General features: G+C 43.3%; 1 protein-coding gene across 1 annotated transcript in view; it reads left to right on the top strand.

Moving 5' to 3' along the window:
- Positions 1 to 1,507: 1,507 nt before the first annotated feature.
- The window catches only part of LOC144104945 (venom metalloproteinase antarease TserMP_A-like), a 38,709-nt gene continuing 18,627 nt past the window's right edge, over positions 1,508 to 21,589 (top strand). Inside the window, exons 1-4 of the mRNA XM_077638176.1 lie at positions 1,508 to 1,591; positions 8,476 to 8,648; positions 8,824 to 8,916; positions 15,518 to 15,656. Of these exons, the coding sequence (XP_077494302.1) occupies positions 1,546 to 1,591; positions 8,476 to 8,648; positions 8,824 to 8,916; positions 15,518 to 15,656 (451 nt within the window). The 5' untranslated portion in view covers positions 1,508 to 1,545. The remainder of the gene's footprint in view (positions 1,592 to 8,475; positions 8,649 to 8,823; positions 8,917 to 15,517; positions 15,657 to 21,589) is intronic.

The following is a 21,589-nucleotide window of genomic DNA, read 5'->3' as shown; positions in this document are numbered from 1 at the left end:
GGGCACAAGCGTTCATTCGATTCGGCTCTGTCTGATCAACCGCGCTTTTAAGATATGTTCAAGTCCAAAGCGCAGAGCAGCAGAAATAAACCGTTAGGGAAGACTTGACATGTAACGTCTATCCAGCCCAAATACTACTTTCACAGGAACAGAGCGCCTCTGCCCAGTCAAACCGAACTGTAACATGCACGAAGAAGCCGATACCGTGTTCCCGTGTCGTTAGTGAAAACCTTCCTGCCATTTTTTCTGACTGTGACGTTCGCGTGGTCCACGTCCCTTCAGGATAACTTCGGCAATGTATCTTGTGCGTCAAGGAACCTATTGACCAAGCTGTTTCTCCACGGTTTGTCTAGAAGATCCCCTGTCGTGTTTGTGCCACTTCATACATCGGTGAAACCGGAAAATTCAAGACGAGGCTCGAGCAATACCAAAAATGACGTCGCCCAAGGAAGAACTCGCTCGAACGCTTTAGCGGAACATCATCAGGGCACTAGCCATGTTATCGACTGGGACGCGGCACGTGTAGTTTCAAAGGAAAAATGATTGCCAAAGCGCTTGCTTATGGATTCACTGCACACTCAGTCAATACACAATGCGATTAACGGGACGCGTGGCAATCTCCCAGATATATACCTCCACTTTTTTTGAAAAGTTGCCCATATATAGCTGTCGTCTCGTCCTTGGCTTCATTGTGATCAAGACAGCCTTACGGGCGTAGAAACGTCAATCAATTTTTGAATTACACCTTTCACGATGGTATGTTTTTGTCAAGGCCGAATGCTATTTCGTGCTTGCGGGTTACATGTGAAGCTTTTATCTCTTTGTTGTACTGAAAATGATCATAGCATTAACTTGTTGTTTCCTAAAAATTCTCAACAAAAAGAAGGCTTTGCATGATGTGGGATGCTCCTACGTTATATAAAGAAATAACACAGTTTACCATTTTGTCCAGTATAAAAGGATACCAGAGGTTTGAATATTTTAATTTGTCCAGGCAAATGTCAAATAATCGACCAGATATTCCAGTCAGTCAACCTTCCGTAAGCAACGTCATGAACATCAGACTGTTATGGAATGAAAACTGCATTTACAAGCCAGGTACGATTAAAGAAATTTACAAGGTCTACATTGTGGAAAAGGAAGCAGGGTAAAAGTGAGGAGCAGGGGTAATGTGCGCGATGCCTTTGAACAATTAACCCGAGGCACAAAGTACGTTGAACCAGTGCTAAATTTCAATCTTTTGACACCAGTCAAGCAGAGGCGTGAACACTTTCGACGTAGATAGTTTCTGCGGTTTTTCCGAACGTACAGGCGAAAGTACAGACGTATAAACGAGTGATGTGAAGTTCCGGAGAGTTTGTACCTTGCAAAGGGCTCGTCTAAAAGGCCAAAATATCTGCAATTGTGATAAGTTTTATATGGTCTGAAGGATTTTGTCCCAGAGTTCCTTCACTCCATGGCTGCAGAAAATGTCAGCGTTTTGCTACTAAAGGTGCCGCTAAAAGCCATACGCCTACCGTCTAGTCTCGACAGAGCAGCTCAAAGATGGATGCGATCATTGCCATGTTTTGTCTTCTTCTGCGCATTGTGGGTATGTACAGAACTTTTGTGCAAAGTTTTCTTCAGTAGGCTTTATATCGCTGCTGACACTTGCATATGTATCGTCTCCTTGAGCGTACGGTTACTTCGATAACAGCACTTTCATGCGGGCTGTCTTATCATCGAACATATTAAGGCAGTCTATATATTCATAAGGTCACAGATCTTAGGTCCTGAATACTGCAAAAAATATTTATTTTAGATATACCGGCTTCTAAACGTTGTTCTAATTCAAGACAGCTACAGTTTTTTTCTTCTAGCATTCTTTTTGCATAGGCAGCAGCTATTCTGCCGACATCAGGCCCGACGCGCACATAAAAACGGTTTGTCTAGTCACGTTGATCCTTAAGAAGGTGAATGTGCCTGCAATTCTTCCTTAAAAAAGCTAAGATTAGAACAATGTTGAAAAGTTTTGTGGGAAATGCGCACCTCAAATACCTTCTCATCACGTGTAGCCCCATTTCCGTTTCGCTGATCGCTCACCATGCGAGCTATGGCTCCTTGTAGATTCACTGGTCGAAGTACAAACGGTTATTATTCGATGTTTTTGTTCCAAGTCCTATCTTACTGCGTAATGTGTCAGGCCAGAGTTACGAGATCTAGCCAAAACACCAAAGGCGATATGTGTTTTTGATATGTGAAAGGTGTTCATGTGACGCAGGCGCTTCTAATATTTATATGCCTTTCCCCGAATTTCTGCCTCTCATTTTTATCCTAAATGTAGTAATTGGTTGCTCACTCCCAGCTCAAAAAATCTGAATGCTTCAAAACCTTCACATGTGTACTATGCAGTGCGTGCCTGTAAGTAGCAAACCCATTGGCATAATCGACTAAAACAAGGGAGGCTGCTAGCTTGGGTGAATCTCTCCAGATTACTAGATTATTTGAGGTCAGTGCAGTGTTTAATAGAGAGGAACGTTGAATGACGTGCACCCACATTTAATTCTTTTAAAGTCAGGCTCAAAGAATATAGGCGTGAAAGAAATGTCTTCTCGCTGGGTACAAATCTGAATGGACATGCGACAGTGAAAAATGTAAAAAACAGTGTTCCAACTGCTGATCGGAGACATTTTCCTTCTTTAGAAATGCCTCATTTTAAATTATACTTGTATGTAGTGGTGCTACATTGTATATTTGTAACACCGATAAAAATACATGCCGGCGTTCGTTTTATTTTTAGTTGGCAACTCAGTTTTGCAAAACACGCAGTTGTAGGTGGCGTCTCGGTGCTGCAGAATAGTTGACAAACACACGTGGAGCGCAAGAACCCCAGACGAAATGTCTGAACAGAATAAACAAGAAATCGCAGAAAAGAAAATGTAGACCGAAAAGGGTGACACCGAGTCGCTCGAGCAATCTGAGCATTGCCTTTTCTTACTCGACTCACTAAAAATGCCCCGCGCATGCTGGAAAATTTGAGGTGGTAGCTGAGGGAAAAAAATATGCTTTTTTTCGAAGTTACCCAAAGAAAGTAAGAGATCACATGAGCCGTACATTGCAGATTTATTGTTCAACTTGCGATGATTTCAAGACAAACTAGAGCAATGAACAGAACAGTGATGATTGTAGGACCTACACCTTTTTTTAGCTCACAACAGGGGAAACCCATATATTCTTAGGGAAACCGGATAATTGGGAGACTTCGTTTTATTCAGGGTGCCAGCTCTGTCAACCTACGCTGCCACTGAAATTCTTGATTATCTTTTCGAAGATCTTACAGCCGCTTTCTCCTCCTCTTGGCTAACCTAATCATTTCATTTCAAGCCCCTCTTCTGGATCCCTTGAAGTATTGTTTTTTTCTTGAAACTAGCTGCAATATCTCTGCTTTTAGTCCAACTGCATACCGGATTTCAGTAGCAGCTTCATTTAATACATAGTGGAGTATAAGGCACATCGCTCAAATACGCTTTAATGGCTCCTTGGCGTTCGTAAATCGACAACAGCACTTAGATCCAACGAGTATTTACTTCCTCAAGCAAATACCTGCACCGTACAATTTCGGGTTTTCCATATATCTGCCCAAACATGCTTTTCTTTTACCTTCCAGAGAAGTCTACGGTATCAATCGATATAAACTATTCTCGCTTGATAAAAGACAATTTCAAGAATCTTCCACTTGCTCTTTGTTTACGACCCTGAATTTATTTTCTGCATGCCAAGAATGCCGTAATGGTAGCTAGTTGCCTAAATATCCCGAGTCCCAACAAGCTGTATTCGTAAGAGCCTCGAATCTGGCAGTCTAAGTGCCATAGGCAACATAACAGGGTTCTCGCAAAGTTCGATGCACTCACCGTTCGATCACGTTCCTATGTGACACTCGCGGTAATACATGACGCACTACGTCCGCCGCTATAGACTAGGGTGGCGCGGGTGAACACTCTCAAAGTTCAGTTACACTACACATAAATACCCCCCAAAGCAGAACACCGGACAGCCGTTGCCGTCAATCAGTTGGTTAAAACAAATTAATTTTCGGGGAAATTAAATGGCGCGGTATCTGTGTCACATCTCGGTGGTCACCTGAGCCGCACCGTAAGTGGAGGGATAAAGGAGGGACTGATAGAAGAAAGGAAGAAAGAGGTACCGTAGTGGGCGGCTCTGGTATAATTTCGACCGCCTGGGGATCTTTAAGGTGCACTGACATCGCACAGCAAACAGGTGCCTTTGCGTTTCGCGTCCATCGAAACGCGGCCGCCGCGGTAGGGTTCGAACCCAGGTATCCCGGATCACTAGCCGAGCGCTCTAACCACTGAGCTACCGCGGCGGATTTGTTGGAAGCCCATCCTACGGGAAATTCAGGGGTCGTCGGTTCGGATTCCACTGCCGGCAAATGGCTATTTTTTGCTGTCTTTGTATTACCTTTGAATTACAAAATAATTACACTAATCTTCTCTAAATAATCAACACCACGACTTAAAAAAAGACACCTTCTCTGCTCATTGGTGCATGCTCATGTATGTCATAACGTTATGTATTTTTATAACCAGCACCCCTTCCCATTCATTTGGGCTGTAGCAGGCGAAGACAACCAAAAGCACGTGCTATCACAGAACTGAGAGCCGACTCATGTAAGCTTTTGTACAATTGTGAGCCAAAAAGCTTCCTTATTGTAGGTAATTTCAGCGTTATAGTGCAATGAATATATTAAAAAACTTACGACACTTAGTGCGGGGACTAGAGAGGATTGACAGGACTCAAATATTTATCACAGAAGCCATTAGTCTCCAAAACCGAGGGCATTCAAGGAAATATGTTTGTTTAGTGGTGTTTGTCAATGTCATTATTAAAGTGTGGCAACTTTTTACCTGAAAGATAATTGATTAGAAAGTCCAAGAACACAAAGCTTCGTGCTCCCAGTAAAGTATCAGCCCCCGACTTTCTTCGTTTCTGGGACGAAACAGTGCGCAAACTCGGGACTGCATAAAGGAAGAACACAGTCTCAGCGCTGACTTACAACTGGGTGTATTTCGTGCAAAAAAGCAACCACAAGAAAAGCACAACACACTACTGATATCAATAGCTAGTATCTAAGAAAGCTGCTTTTTCTTTGATAAGTGAAGAGACGGATGGCTCAAGTATTCCCCTCCTCTGTGGTGGACGATAAAAGCTTCACACGTCTCCCTTTGTATCCGGCTGCTATACGTGAGCAGCATTTTGCGCTGCCCGAATTGAGGAATGCAACCACATGCGGTCATGTGTTTGGGAATAGCAACAGCCTTGCTATTCCTCAAGTCATTTGCATGCTCTTTTCATCTATCGTTAATGCAATGACTGGTCTATCGACATAAGTGGCACCGCGCGAGAGAGGAATACCATAGATCACTTGTCTTTCGCATTCCGCATATTGTCTCACGTGTGTTATGTTGCATTCAACCTGTTTTTGCTGACGACCACTTATTTTTTGTACAACGAGCTCAGTTTGTTGGGAGCTGAGAAGAGCAGACGTGCACGACCCACGATCTTTTCTGGCCGACGGCTAACATCATGCACATGTGGAATGGAAGCTATATTCGCTTAACTTCGTTGGAAAGGTTTGGAGAGATCTGCTTGACGCTTTTCTTTCAAAAGCTTGTAGCACACGCTGCTGATGGAGTTCATAGGGTAGACAGCGGCAGTAAGCCTTTTAGTTGTCGTCTCAACACTTTAAAAATTTCGGAGGTGGCACGACCTGTCGAACGGATTCCTGAAGGCACTTACAGCTACTCCCCGTTTCACCACCTTGGAGTGCGCAGACGAAAATATCAAAAAGCCCTTCCACGATCGTGGGGCATAAAACTAGCATAGGTGTGAATCATCGAAGAAGAGCCTTGTTTCTAGAAACTGAAGTTCGTTTCCGTTGAACACTTCTCTGGTGACCTCACAGATGCGTCGACCAGATACTTCCAAACGTTTCGAACGAAGATCTGAGAAAATAGCTTTCATTTTTTATGTGCATGGTGTTAGCCACCGGTTAAAAAGTGATCCTGGGTCGATGTATCGGTCTTCCCAGCTGCCAACAAACTGAGCTGCTTGTGCAAAAAAAAAAATAATAATAATTGGTTTTTGGGGAAAGGAAATGGCGCAGTATCTCTCCCATATATCGGTGGACACCTGAACCGCGCCGTAAGGGAAGGGATAAAGGAGGGAGTGAAAGAAGAAAGGAAGAGAAGTGCCGTAGTGGAGGGCTCCGGAATAATTTCGACCACCTGGGGATCTTTAACGTGCACTGACATCGCACAGCACACGGGCGTCTTAGCGTTTTTCCTCCATAAAAACGCAGCCGCCGCGGTCGGGTTCGAACCCGGGAACTCCGGATCAGTAGTCGAGTGTGATTCGTAGCAAAAACGGGTTGAATGCAACAGAAGGCCCGTCATACAATATGTGGAATGCAAAAGCAAAATGATCTATGAAATCTCCCTCGTGCGGCGCCACTCATTTCGGGCAAACCGGTCGATGCATTAACGACAGATTAAGAGAGCACGCAAATGACTGGAGAAATAGCAAAGATGTTGCTATTCCCAAAGACGTGTGTGCAAGTGTTTGCTTTCCTCATTTTGGGCAGCGTAAAGTGCTGCGCACGTGTAGCAGCCAGATACAAAGGTAAATCTATGTAGCCTTTATCATCCACCACAGAGGAGGCGAATGCTTGAGCGCACCGTCTCTTAGCTTATCAAACAAAAAGCAACTTCCTTTTTTACTTGAAAATGATATATGTATTGTGTTGGTGTTTTTTTCTTGTGCTTGCTTTCTGTATTTATTGCCTGCTCGCAAGAAATACACCCAGTTTTAAGTCAGCGCTTTGTCTGTGTTCTTCCTTTCTGTAGTCCCGTATTTGCACGCTGTTTCGTTGCAATATCATGAAACAACTAGCGCAAAAATCGTCCCTTTTTCTTCGTTTTTGGTGCTCTAGAAGCTTAACTAGGGTGGCAATTGTCCAACTTTTCAATTAGAGTGTATTGGTGTTGCATCCCAAGAACCACAGGTAATTGGGCCAAGATTGGAAATGGCTGGTTTCACTCAGGTCCTTTGTAGGCCCGGCCTTTTCCAATGCATCTGCAATATTGGACAAATTCGCTGTGCTCTGGGGGTGTAACCTCAAAGCGTTCGCCGGAGTTGCCCTGGAGCACAGCGCCGGAGGTAGAATGTCCTGATGCCGCAAAGCTTTGCAGGGATATTTGTTAATCCTTAGAATTCGCGGCTCTATTGTCTGCCCGATAGCGTAAGACCTCCGGTTCCGGCAGTGCTGATGACTTATGCAGCATAAGAGGGTTCTCACACAGAGGTCGTTGGCTTTGCTCCCATTCACGCTATGTGGTTGTTCCTCTACTTTGAATCAATTAGCTTTTAAGAATAAATTATTTACAACAAATTATGTCGAAACACTACAAATAAAAAAACACATTTCACTAGGCTTTTATCCGTTTCAGTGACTAACGGCGTTATTCATATATATAACCAATAGCTCAGGCTTAACATGCATCTGTCGTTCTTCATGCTGGACCTTAGTTTTTCTTCCAGCACCTTACAGGTTGATCCTTTCACCCCATATGCCATTTTCAGTTAGCCGCATTAGTGGTGTTAAGATATGCTGCTGAGTGTCGTCTGCCGACGGTCCAGTGGTTTATTTAAAATTCAAAATTGCTGCCTCTCTCTTCTTCAGAGGCATATGTAACAAGGCCTGACAGGTACTGAACCCAAGCCATTGCGGCTTCACATCGCGGTAATTTCGTCAAGCTAAAGTGTCCAGGCCGCCTCAGCATGAAACAAAACCGTGTTGGGTTCCATGCGAGATTCCTATTCCTTAAGCCCATACGAACTCGCAAAGATAGAATATACATGTGATCGATTTTATTTCAGCCTGCCTTCCTGTATTGAACTGGCACACCCCGAGGAGGAATTGAGTGATAGACTTCGCAGTTGTGTAAAGGTTGATAAGGAAACATAATCTAAACTAACTATACGATATCTAGTTTTCATTTTTTTCTGAATGGGGCCAAAGAGGTAGCGACCCTTGACACAAAAATTGTGCAGTTTAACTGTTAAGCTGGACAGAAATGTTATAAAACATTTCTGCCCTCTGCATATATTGTTGTTTTGCTTCTAGTCGTGCCCCAATACAACGTGAAGTTTTCGTTGTTATGGAGTGGTGAGCAGGACATTTTAACGAAACATCGAAGGAAATGGTTGCTTGAAATGCACAAGTCGTTCACATTTCTAAAAAAAGACAAGAACAGAACTTTTGTAAAAAGTGAGCTGTTTGTGCATTGGATGTCGAAAAAGCTTCTTAGTGACAAATAAATTTATTATTATTTGTACTAAAGGTAACGTCTACATAGCAGTGATTCTCGATTTCTGCAAAGCTGAACAATGGTCTTTTTTGCACTAATTTATTTACAGCGAGTCAGGGTCAGCGCATTGTGTACCCAAGACTTTTTCACGAGCGAAGAAACTCAGGCGCTCTAGTTCTACGAATCGACGATGACCTGACGCTCTCCCTGACCAAAGCGAGTGTGGCGGCTGAAACATTGCGTTTTCGAAGCATCCGTGAGGGCACCATTGATGAAGAGTTTGTAAGTGAAATTCTCGACTTGAAGCATGTACGTAGATAATTACGCGAAAATGCACAAGGCAATGAACAAGTGTTATACTTCCTGTGATCTTTGATTGGTTTCTTTACCAAGTTTAATTTATTTGCATTGTACAGTAGGAAATGACACCTAAAACTTTTCATTTCGTTTCTTTCAGATAAAGGGATCTGAAGTAGAAGAAAGTTTGTATGAGGATAAAGAAAAACTTGCTACCATATCACTTGCCTTGGGTGCTGATGGCGTTAAAGTGGTAAGCAGTCGAAGGATTTTATCAATGATTGGTGGACTTTCTGGACTAAAAACATTGAAAGGATTTTATTAAGTCGATGATATGGCAGAAGTGGAGGCTTTGTACGATCCTTGTTCTCGTAGACAAGGGCTGGCTGAAAAAGTTTCATATCCTCCTATGTATAAAAGGATTATCATTTTTATAAATGAATGGCACGAATGCAGCCTGAAACGGCTAACTGTACTGTTCTGATGCATTTACAAACAGCTGGCCTGCTATACAGAGTCTAACAACGGGATCGAAGATTAATTACAAAGAGGAACCATAGCTTAAAAAGTATTACCTGCTGGACAAATTACTGGCGCTGTTCATTAACATTTCCATGCAATGGTTTTCGCGTCATGGAAGAAAACGTCGAGTCGAAGGTTATATTTGGTACCTTTCTACACAAATCTTCAGATACTGGTGTTTCCAGTTTAGTTCTTCCGTTCGCTTTTAATCAATTTAAGAGTAAACGAATGAAACTTGTCAGGACCGTAAAATTGAAACCTTTCTAGCATGAGAACGTGTTTTCCGTCTGCAGAGGTTGATAAATACTTAAAGCGAGAGCTGTTAAGCTCCCGTTCCTGGTTTTCGCGTCGTCGTCGTCGTAGTAGTAATACTATGTCGTAGTCGGCGGCATAACTAGTGGGTGCGTTAACATGAAAAACACTCAGGGGGTAGTTACCGTGCAAGGAGAAGGGTATGACGAAAGCGGAGGAATGCGTAACCGGCGGTTAGTTACCATGAAAGGAGGTGAGTACCCGACAGAGGGGGAATGCGCACCCGGAGGATCGTTACACAAGGAGCAGGAAGGTATGGCGAGCGTAAGGGCACATGGGGGGGGGGGGGGGGGCGGAGTGGTTGCCATGGATACCACGCGGTGGGTATTTTTCCTGCAAGGATGAGAAGCTTTACCGCGCAAGAAGGAGAGTACGACGAGAGCGTAAGAAGGCGCAAGGTATCAGTGGTTGCCACGAGAGCCAGTGGAAGGACACTTAAGCTGCAAGGTGAAGGGTATATCACCAGCGTAGAAAAGCGGAACGAAAAGGTGGTAACAATCTGGAATATGGTTACCGTGTATGGAGGAGAATGTGGCGTGAGCTCAGGGATCGCCACCCGGGGAGTGGTTACTGTAGTAGGTAGAGGGCATGGCGCCAGCGTAGGTAATCTTAACCCGATGGTGGTTACCGCGCAAGGAGGAAGGTATGTTTAGTGACTCAGGCTATGAGGGACGCCGTAGGTAAGCGCTCCAGAAAATTCGGCCTCATGAGGTTCTTTAACGTGTACTGACATCGCGCATTACACTGGCCTCTAGAATTTTGCCTGTGTCAAAATTCGACCGCCGCGGCCGGGATCAAACAAGCGTCTTCCGGGTCAGCACCCGAGTGCCATAACCACTGAGCAACCGCGGCGGCTATGTGGCGACAGCGTAAGGCGCAAGAGGAGTGTGGTTACAACGGGAGCCACTTGAATAGCAGTAACGCTGGGAAAAGTAGAAAGCTCTAGCGAAAGCGTGAGAAAGCGTAAGCGGCGGGTGGTTGCCGTAGGATTAGGAGGGAGAATATAACGACAGCGGAGGAAAGTAGCACGGTCCATCTGCCATGCCACCCGAGGAGAGGGTTCATCGGTGGCGCCGCGTGACTGGAGCTGCGGATTGGAGAAGAGAGGTAATCGAAGAACGACTTTGGGCGGGAAAATTTAAAACAAGGGTCTAAAACTATACAGATGTGAACTCACTCTCATATTCCGTACCTCAACATACCGCAGAACATAAACAGCTTAATAGCTGTAGCTGAATCTCACGTTACACAGCGATAACAATTATGTGATATTTGTTCCATGCGAAGAGAATTTTGTTTGAACCATGGTTTAAATATTTAAACTCTGATGCTATTAATACCAAGTTTCATTTGGCGCAATTATTTGCCATTATATAATAACAGATAAGCAATGATTTGTCGCACAGCACATAAATGTGGCGTCTTTCCAGTTAAGTCGCAAGGGATACTTAGAAATCAGCAAAACCACATTCATAAAACATAAAGCAAGGAATATAAACAAAGAAGAAAGAAACACCCGGCGGGCACCGAGGAAATATAAACGCGAGACGCTAACTGCGTACCAAAATAAAGAACGGTTTCAACGGTATACACAACAAGCAAATTAACAACACGCATCACGCCCGAACATAACGCATCACGCCCAAACATATTGCGAAACTGTGCCGTAACTGTAGACTTATGTGCCACGCCAACATTATTCAATTCCTTTTTTTTATGTCGGAAATTCTTGTACGAAATTCAAAGAGTCGTCTGTACGATGAGCAGTTTGAATCTTCGTCACCGACGCAGCGCAGGGCGAAGCGAGACAACGCTATTCATGAAATAACGAAGGCTACCTGGCAGCACCATACGATTGTCAACATACAGCGATCAGGGCTTTCCATAAGCTAAAATGGTCAGCTAGAGACCAATGAACAGCAAAGAGTAACCTCTCGTTTCTCTCAGCTCAGACGAGCGCTCTTGTACCTTCGATAACATTTTAATATGTAAACTCGAAAGGCACTTGTTGATGCCTAGTTTCCTTTCCATTCGGGTAAAATTCTTGCCATTGTACACCAAGCAAGTAAGCATATGGACTTGCACGTTTGCCTTACAAATTCGACATTTTTGTAAAATTCTCAAGACATTTCTTCTCTATAGTAGTATCGTCTATACGTCAAGGTTGGGGAACACATATTCACAATAGTTTGGCTAAAGAATGCTGGCGCATACTCCACAAGAAAAGCATTAAATTTGGGTACCAATGGGCATGCATTTGTTGGTTGCATGCGGTGTGAATATCAAAAAATGAAAATAGGCTCCGTAGAATGTAGCACAGTAATTTAAATACAAACCTTGCGATTTAAAACTCCTGAAAAATATTAGTTTTAAACATACCGTTCCGGTGTAATAAAACGTAGCCAGTATAGACACGCTCATGACAGTGAAGAAAATTCTTTGCACACGCTTCTGCAGCTTTTATCGTTTGAAACATAACCGCACCTCTAGCAAATGCGTAGTTTGAAATTTAGCGAAGGCATTTTGCGAGCATGCTGTAGCGAAAAAAAAGATCTGCCTTTCGGCCTGCAGTCCCTCTTCAGCCATTTCCTATGATCCTTGAAGTATCAGCATACGTCGCAGTTAATTACTCCTAATCAAAACAGTGTTGTGAGTCGGGTGTAGTGACGGTTTAATGTGAGTTGTCCCTATTCACGGTTCTCGAACCGAAGTTAGAGCTCTGTTACAGGGCACAGACCATTCTTTTCAAGCAGAAACCCTAGGTGCTGGTATTGAAGAACGGTATTAAAGAAAAGCTCATGAACCAGATTTGTTTTAACTCATAGATCGCAGATAAACAGGATTCGCGGGATCAAAATGTTACACTGGAAATCGAAAAAAAAATATTCTCACTGATGCCTGCCAAGTGAAGTCTACAACCTTTGTTCATAAAGTTCCGAGACAGATTCCATTAAAAAAATGGGTTTAACATTGAAATCATTTGTGCAGCTCCCCTTCGAAATAGTCTCCCTTGCAGTCTGTACACAACTTCCAGTGCTTCTTGAGGTCTTGGAAACAGTTCGAAGACGCTTCTTTTGGCAGGGCTGTCAGCTCCTTTCTCGTGGCTTCTTGCCCTGCCTCTTCGCTTTCCATCCAGCGACCTTTTAGGGCTCTCTTCACACGATGAATCAAGAAACAATCGCATCGGGAGGTCAGGCGAGTATGGCGGATGTGGATGTACATTAACGCTGTGCTTGGCAAGAAATTTTGTCACGCTGAGAACAGTGTGCAGCCTTGCGTCATCGTGGAGAAGGCTCCATTGACCAGATGCCCATAAGTGATGGCGATGGCGTCGCAGTGCGTCACGCATGTGTTGGAGCACGCGGATATATAACTCCTGATTCACCGTCTGCCCTTGTAAGACGAACTCATGGTGTATGACACCTCTGGCATCGAAAAAATTATCAGCATCGTCTTTGTTAAGATGTTCTGTCGCCGCACCTTACTCGACGCCGGAGAGCTTGTGGACCGCCATTCGGCGCTCTGCCTCTTTTTTTGAGGATCGTTATGAAAACAAAATGTTTCGTATTCCGCAATGATGCTGTCGACGAATGCATCATCCTTCTTTGTCTCGTAGAACAAATCAGCGCTCACCAGTGCCCGCGTGTCCTTCCGGTCCTGTATGTGTGAGTGCGGCACAAGTCTGACATTCAGCTTTCGTTTTCCCAAGTTCTCGGCCAAAATTTGGTGGCATGTTGTGTTACTATGCCGAGAGCATCTGATAGCATACGGACTGCAGTGGTGCGGTCTTGCTGTCTGAGTTCCCTTATCAGAGTCATGTTGTTTTCCTTCGGTGAGGTTGAACGGCACCCCTGCCTTGTGTTGTCTTCCACCTACGTTCTCCCCGAAACGAACCTCTTGAACCACTCGAAAACTCACGCCCGCAATAATCTCTTTGCGGTAAGTGTAACAAAGAAGCTCATACGTCTGTGTGGCTGCCTTGACAACCTTCACACAGAGATTTATGTTTACACGCTGTTCGCGTGGACGTCCATCTATGCACATTCACTCACAGTAGAATGCGCAAACGAGTAGTGACAACAAATTTTTGTACATGTAGTGCCATCTAGCAGCTGCCACAGCAATTAATAAATTGCTCATATTAGCCGGGAAAAACGGCGCTACACATACGCTCCAAAATTTGTTTTGGGATTTATTTCTTGAGAAGAAAATAAATCAGTCTCGAAATTTCCCGGACAAATGTGGTATATTCATGACGATAAATTAGTTTCCCTCCGTTTTCTTTTGACACGCTTTTTGCCACAATTGAAAATTGGTATGGTCTGCCGATCACTGAGTAATTTGGCCATTGAAAGCGCTTCAACACTTTTCATAGTTCAGCCTTTTTATCTATAGTATTATTTATTACCGCTTTCAACATTCTAGGCACTGTGAGCAAAAATCAACTGAAGAGAAAATTCATTCACAACCCTTGGTCAGCCAATCCATTTAGGATCACCAGGATTTGTATAGAATACACTTGCCAATGAGAAAATGCCAGCATATGAACCTCATCTGCATAAGCCGCAGTTCTGAAAGTTGGTCATAGAGGGCCTTTACGACAATGTGACATGCAATAAACAGCCGTCAGGTGTTCCCTTTAAGCCGTGATTAGTTTATTCTTAAGAGTAAGCACTGTTGCCATTAGAAATTCTGCGTACCTTACAGTGGGATTTCATAGCATTGAAACAAGTAAAGAACTCTGGAGGAATCTCCCAATCTTATCTTTCTTATATTTGCGTTCCATCTAGAACGGCTGTGTCATCACTGTTTCAGAAATCATACACGGCTGCTGAGTATCACTGCGTTGAATTTTACTCCCCTCCCATCTGTCGCAAGAAAAAGAGAAGGTGCCGTCATTTTATACGAGCAACGAGCCGGTAGTGAAGTGTACATTACTGCCTTAATAAGGGCGCCAATGAATTACCGCGTCCTGTGAAGCGAAGTTTTCTTTCTTTTTTTCGGTCCATAAATACTTTAGTACATGTAGTGCGGAAACTATAGCGAGGAATTCGGGTTTTATGCTTACTGAAACATCTGGGACAAATGTTTAAGGGTATCCACTGAGGTGGAGTGCATCTGCAATAAGGTAGGAGTACTAATTGGCATCCACCCAAGCGCAGCCATAGCGTTCCGTAGTGCCTCACATCAGCACTTGGGCGGATGCCAAAGTGTAACTACTTCCTTATTACTGAAGCATCGTTTCATTTCCGATGGCAATAAAACCTTGGCTCTAGGCAGATGTGAAAATTCACAGGGTTCTATGCCAGTGCTACTTTATCACTTGTTTGTGTTAGCGGTGCCAAATTGAGGCCGATCGCTTGCATGGTGTGCTGACTCAATTTAGACAAACCTGTGTACTCTGACAGAATTCTCTGAAAAAATTATTATGTACTGGACGAATAAAAGATTTGAAGTAAAATTTTCGGCTATTATTCAGGTACGTGTTTAGAAGCAACTAATTTATAGTATTTCATGTCCACAGATATTGTAATGTGAAACTCAACATTACTACAATGATTATATTCGGTTCTGTGATCGCTAGCACTCCTCGCTGTCATAGTGACAACGTGCTATTGATAAATAAGGTAGAACATATGCCAGTTGCAATAGTACTCCAATAAAGGCTTCGAAAACTGCGACAGAGCTCTTCTAAAAAATGGCAAAATGTTTTGTCCTGTCGTTAGGACAGATTTGTCTGTAGCATTGCGTTGTTGTTTTTTGTCGCGAGAGAACTGGCTCGGTTGTTACAATAGCCAACTGCACAATACCACAGAAAATGTTATTGCTATTGCAAGAATTTTTGTTGCCTGATCAGAAAATACTACGGGAATATCCTGGTTTAAATGAAAAATTTGTGTTGTGTTTTTTGAGAGAGAGCGTACAGGGCTGCAGATCTGTTTGTGTTTCGATATAAATTGCAATTGACATGTGGTGTTATCGAAATCTTATGAGTCATGACATCTGCTTCCATTACTTAGAACGGGTTCTTGAGCCCATCAGAAAGAATTGAGCCTGTGGCGTACAAAGGCTCTCATCAAAGTGGACTCGCTCCCCACGTAGTGCACCGAATGAAACAACCTCGTGCGTTCGGCAGAGTTCTCCCTGGTCCAATTCAAGGTAACAATCATTTTTAGGTATTAAGTGCACCAAAATTTCCACCTGAAATAAGATTCCACCTTTGGCTTAAGTCTGCATTTAAGACACAACAAGCTAGTAATTCAAACAGCGTTCGCCAGTTCGCGGAGATAACATAAAAATTTAGTACCGGTCATAAAGTATACTCAAGGCATCGTCACACATCGCAGCTCATTTCCAAAATTTACACAAAAAATGTTCTGTCCTATAGCACAGTGGATCTTTCTCATTGGATTTCGTTTTTAAATTTGCCTTTATTTCGCATTTATTTTATATATTTTTGGGAAAACAATGTTTTCATTTTGATACGGGTTTAATATCATGGTTTGTTTGTCCCTTGCTACTTAAGGCAGCAGCAAATCTCATTGTCGCCTCTCTGTGCCAGCCTCTCTAGGCAATCTATGCCACATGCCTCGGTCGCCTTGTAGTGCTTTGAAAAGAATGAGTTGAAATTATCCGCTTCCTGTGTACGTTTAATTCCTCTCTGCTCACCCTTTTCCTGACCGCAGCTTTTCGAACTTTTCAGGTGAAATGGTGCGATTCACTTCGCGACGCTTGATTGGTATACCTTTAATGAATATATTGGAAGAGAAATTTTTCCGTATATGAGTTCTTCCGTTCTCAAATTTTTAGTGGACAGATGCCCTAGCACATATAATAGCCAACGCCAGAAATTCTTTCATTGGTGTATTACAAATTTTCAAGTCATGTTTGTCTTCTTTGACGAAGAAACACAACAAAATACCTGGGTCGTACTTTACGTTTTCTATGGTTTAAGGTGGCTCGTATGGCTGCTGAACGCAGGCATATGGCCAAGAAGGAAACACAGGCAACTTTTTCGGAACGTTTGGAGTGATTTCAAGCTTGAACGATTATAGCACCTAAAAAGGTTCCCAGAAAGCTGTTCAGTTTTCCTTACAGACGAGTGACTATGCACACACTGAGTCAGTTATTATTAACTCCGCTCACAGAGACCTCCGCCCCATCGAGGAACTCATTCAGAATGTGTTTAGAACATTGGAAAGCATGTACTGTCTTTGCCAAAATGTACCAGGCTGCCAAGTTTTCTTCTAACTGGTCTAGTAGAGACTTTACTGCTTACCTAAAGACCCAACTATCTTGAGAGTAAGTGAAAGGGTTCACAGATTGAAGATGCAGTGAAGGCCCCACTGCATCAGTGTGAAGCAAGTCATACAGACCCGTTACTTTTTTCAGAGAAACTATCATCCTTGGTTCTAATTATGGCTTGGAAGTCTACCGCGGAGTGAAATCACTTTCACATCTGAAAGATGATACGGTTTGAAATTTTTTGTGTCCCCAAGCTACAATTTTTGAATGTGATGATAATGCAGAGACTATCTTACAGTAGAGCAACCACAAATATCCTCCGCGGTGGCTTAGCGGCTTTGGCCTTCTGCTGCGTATCCGATGGTCGCGGCTGCATTCTATGCCGTGCGGGCCGTATCTCGGTGGTGCCGAAATGCAAAAACGGCTGTGTGCTGCGCATTGTAAGTGCATGTTAGTGAACCTGACGTTGTCCAAATTATTGTGGTGCCCTCTCTACAGCGTGCTTCTTAGTTCGAATCGCATCAGGACGTTAAAATCCCACAATCCACATTCCGCAGCCACAAGTGTTACGCTAAGCGTTGAAAGTCTCCGTCTGCCCATGGTACCGAAAACGTTCAAGTAGAACTTTTTGCTGGGCTAGTTGGTACATGTTACCAAGAAAAGAAGCGCCAACAGAGACAATAAGTAAGAAGTGACACAGACAAGCGCTTACTGCAACTTTTTGCCTTCTGGATGTTCACAGGTAAATTCCAATCCATGGCTTTGCTGTCTAAATACTTCTAGAATATCATTCATGGTGTCAGGGTATGTCGATGGGTCCTGTATGTTTAAGACGACTAGAAAATCATCAACATACCTAAATACCTTCAGGACTTTCCCTTTGTCCAGAACAGTGTCCAAAACTTCATCAACGGCTGAGAGAAAAATGTTACATAAAATAGGCGCCACACAAGAACCTATGCAAATACCTTTCTTTTGAATGTAGACCTGATTTTCAAATTCGACCACCATGGCACTTAGGTAGAATTCCAACAACGTTAGAAAACTGTCTATTGACATTCCCACTGCATTTTGAAATAACACCGCAGCTTTTTTCTCGATACAAGACTGAACGGCTAGGAATAATTCTTTGTGGGGAATTGAATAAAAAAGATCCTTAAAATTGACCGAGAAAACACTGTCTATAGTTCCACAAGTCTGAAGAAAGTCTATTACATCAGTTGACTTCTTCGTTGCAAAGGGATCCTCTACAACAAGTGAATTCAGATGTTTTAAGAGGAATTGGCTAATAAGGCGTTGCCAAGACTCGCGCTCGCTCACAATGCAACGAAACTGTACATCTACCTTATGAGTCTTGGCAGTGAAAAACATGGTTAGAGTCTTTTCCTTGCACTTACTTATAGCATTTGCAATCTTTTCCAAATCCAGGTTCCTACAGTGGGTGACTTCTCGAGATCTCACTTTTCTCGGGTTGAGACTTGTCACAGCGAAATTCTTTTCCACTGCACCGCAGATCTTTTCTTTGTAGCATCCCGGTGGAATCCCGGAATTCTACCTAAGTGCCACGGTGGTCGAATTTGAAAATCAGGTCTACATTCAAAAGAAAGGTATTTGCATAGGTTCTTGTGTGGCGCCTATTTTAAGTAACATTTTTCTCTCAGCCGTTGATGAAGTTTTGGACACTGTTCTGGACAAAGGGAAAGTTCTGAAGGTATTTAGGTATGTCGATGATTTTCTAGTTGTCTTCAACAAACAGGACCCATCGACATACCCTGACACCATGAATGATATTCTAGAAGTATTTAGACAGCAAAGCCATGGATTGGAATTTACCTGTGAACATCCCGAAGGCAAAAATTTGCAGTAAGCGCTTGTCCGTGTCACTTCTTACGTATTGACTCTGTTGGCGCTTATTTTCTTGGTAACATGCACCAACTAGCCCAGGAAAAAGTGCTACTTGAATACCTTTCTTATACAGTGGGCCCTTCGTTACGTGTTTCCTCTCCTACGGCACAACTGTCTTCCCTCGTCGCAAGCATCACATGGTCGACCTGCCGTGCCAGGTACATCGCGTTCTGCCTCAAGAAGGGCCTGGTTCCAGGTGAAGTCATCGCTCTTTTCGGTGCCGTTCGGCCATCCTACGGCCACGTAAAGCGGATGTGTAGGATCTTGCGATCGGAATTGTGGAGGCAAGTGCGGCTCCATTACGACTGTCTACGTGTCGCATGTCACACTAGAAACCCTGAATAAATCGCCGAGAAAACGTTCCGGGCGTACCGGAAGCTCGCAGCACAGGCTGTAGAATTCTGGTGCTGCCATATGCTGAATAACACACATAAGACACCTGACAAGAAGGACTGCAGTGCTGAAGTGAAGGTACTGGGGCAGGCGCAAGTCACGGAAGAAGTGAGCCGGTTTCTGGCGAAGGGGCCGAAGTTTAGCCTTGCACCTAACTCTGTGGCTCACGAGCTTCTGTCATTGAACAGGCGTGTGTCTGGGAAGGCTTCGCCGGAGAACCGTGAGAGATGCTTGTTGGACGGAGTAGACGCTCTGTCAAGGACAGCTTCGGAAAAATCCCCAGGGGGCCAAAAGGAGTTCAACACCGTCGTCACTTTTTTCAAGGACAGAGGTCTGCGGTTATTACAAGCAGACAAAGCAGGAGGTTTTGTGGTGGTGCCACCGGGATGCTACAAAGAAAAGACCTGCGCTGCAGTGGAAAAAAATTTCGCTGTGACAAATCTCAAGCCGGGAAAAGTGAGATCTCGAGCAGTCACCCTCTGTAGAATCCTGGATTTGGAGAAGATTGCAAATGCTATAATTAAGTGCAAGGAAAAGACTCTAAGCATGTTTTTCACTGCCAAGACTCATAGGGTAGATGTACCGTTTCGTTGCATTATGAGCGAGCGCTAGTCTTGGCAAGGCCTTATTAGCCAATTCCTCTTAAAACATCTGAATTCACTTGTTATAGAGGATCCCTTTGCAACGAAGAAGTCAACTGATGTAATAGACTTTCTTCAGACTTGTGGAACTATAGGCAGCGTTTTCTCGGTCGATGTTAAGGATCTTTTTTATTCGATTCCCCACAAAGAATTATTCCTAGCTGTTCAGTCTTCTATCGAGAAAAAAAAAGTGCGGTGTCTTTTCAAAATACAGTGGGAATGTCAATAGACAGATTTCTAACGTTGTTGGAATTCTACCTAAGTGCCATGGTGGTCGAATTTGAAAATCAGGTCTACATTCAAAAGAAAGGTATTTGCATAGGTTCTTGTGTGGCGCCTATTTTATGTAACATTTTTCTCTCAGCCGTTGATGAAGTTTCGGACACTGTTCTGGACAAAGGGAAAGTTCTGAAGGTATTTAGGTATGTCGATCATTTTCTAGTCGTCTTAAACAAACAGGACCCATCGACATACCCTGACACCATGAATGATATTCTAGAAGTATTTAGACAGCAAAGCCATGGATTGGAATTTACCTGTGAACATCCAGAAGGCAAAAAGTTGCAGTAAGCGCTTGTCCGTGTCACTTCTTACGTATTGTCTCGGTTGGCGCTTCTTTTCTTGGTAACCGAAAACATTCGTTTGAATATCTTGCGAGCTTCGTTCGTATTGAAAAGCGGATTTAAATCCAGCATCACCATGACTTTCGGGACGTTTTTAGACAAAAAAAATGTTTTATGACGATAATGTTATTAAATGTGCGTCTTGGTACTAGCCGACTGCTTTCCATGTATGACTGATGCGCGGTTGGCCATGTTGTGGATTTTATTTCTTTTAGCATTTCGTGCCTTCTTTCCTGAACTGCGCCTGCTGTATTCTCTCACTTTACGGGAGTATTCAGGTAAAGCCTCTCGTCTGCTCTCGGTGGATTTCCAAGCAGATTTTGGAGTTTTAAAAAAAGTAGTGTTCTACCAGCTCGCATCATGTTTGTAATCTGCAGAATGTCTTTCCTTTTCGTTTGAAAGCCTCACCAAATTCACAATTCTGTGAGAGAGTAATGAAGCGGAAATGCTGAATACGCAGCTGCCATGCTTCCATGCACCTGTTAATAAACAAGCTTCTTGAAGAATACCGTTAACTAGAAGTTCTGATCTCTTCGCTACTTGCACTATGAAAAGTTGTGGTTAGATGTTTATGTTCCCTCACGAGAAATATATGAAGAATTAGAAGGAATTTGTGCCTTTCTACTCTCATCATGGTAAATACTTACGCTCAAAACACAATGTTGAAAAACAGACCTATATTTCAGCAATGCCAGGATATTGCCGTGTTTGGCCCTGCGTTAATTTTTTTTAATGAGGAGGAGAAGGCGTGGGCATAAGGACATCGATTTCTCTGTAAGGTTGCTTTTATATATCTGGGCTGTTCAGCCCGTTGCGCTAATTTTACTTACCTCAAACCCCTTTCATTGAATGCATTTCGTTACAGAGCTGGTGGCTTTTTTCATGTGCAGACTTAGCACGAAAAGCACTGCTGCTATCTAGGTTATGCCTCCTTATGAAGCTCCTTCTGTTTGCAATATACGCTTTGTTTTGCTGGTTGTGTTCTGAGTGCCGTGTTGCAAAAGATTCCCTTATTTCCTCCTTCCCAACTTTCAGTTTTCACTCATCTACGTTAATTTTATTTATCACGTGACGGCTCTTAAAATATTCAGCTTAAACAGCTTGGAGGTGCTTAAGGCATTGTGTAAGGAGTTGTCAAATTTCGAATTTGTAACAAAATAAGCAAAACAGAATAGAGAAAATCGAGAGAATGGAGAAAAACAGCAGAGTTGTGGACGAAACGCGAGGGTAGTAATGAAAAAGAGAGGCGCAGTACAGATTAAAGGACAACAAAAAAATAAAATAT

Source organism: Amblyomma americanum, chromosome 9, assembly GCF_052857255.1.
Source record: "Amblyomma americanum isolate KBUSLIRL-KWMA chromosome 9, ASM5285725v1, whole genome shotgun sequence".
NCBI classification, from domain to species: Eukaryota; Metazoa; Arthropoda; class Arachnida; order Ixodida; family Ixodidae; genus Amblyomma; species Amblyomma americanum.
Note: the sequence above shows the minus strand (reverse complement) of the source record. Positions and strands in the feature narration are given on the sequence as shown.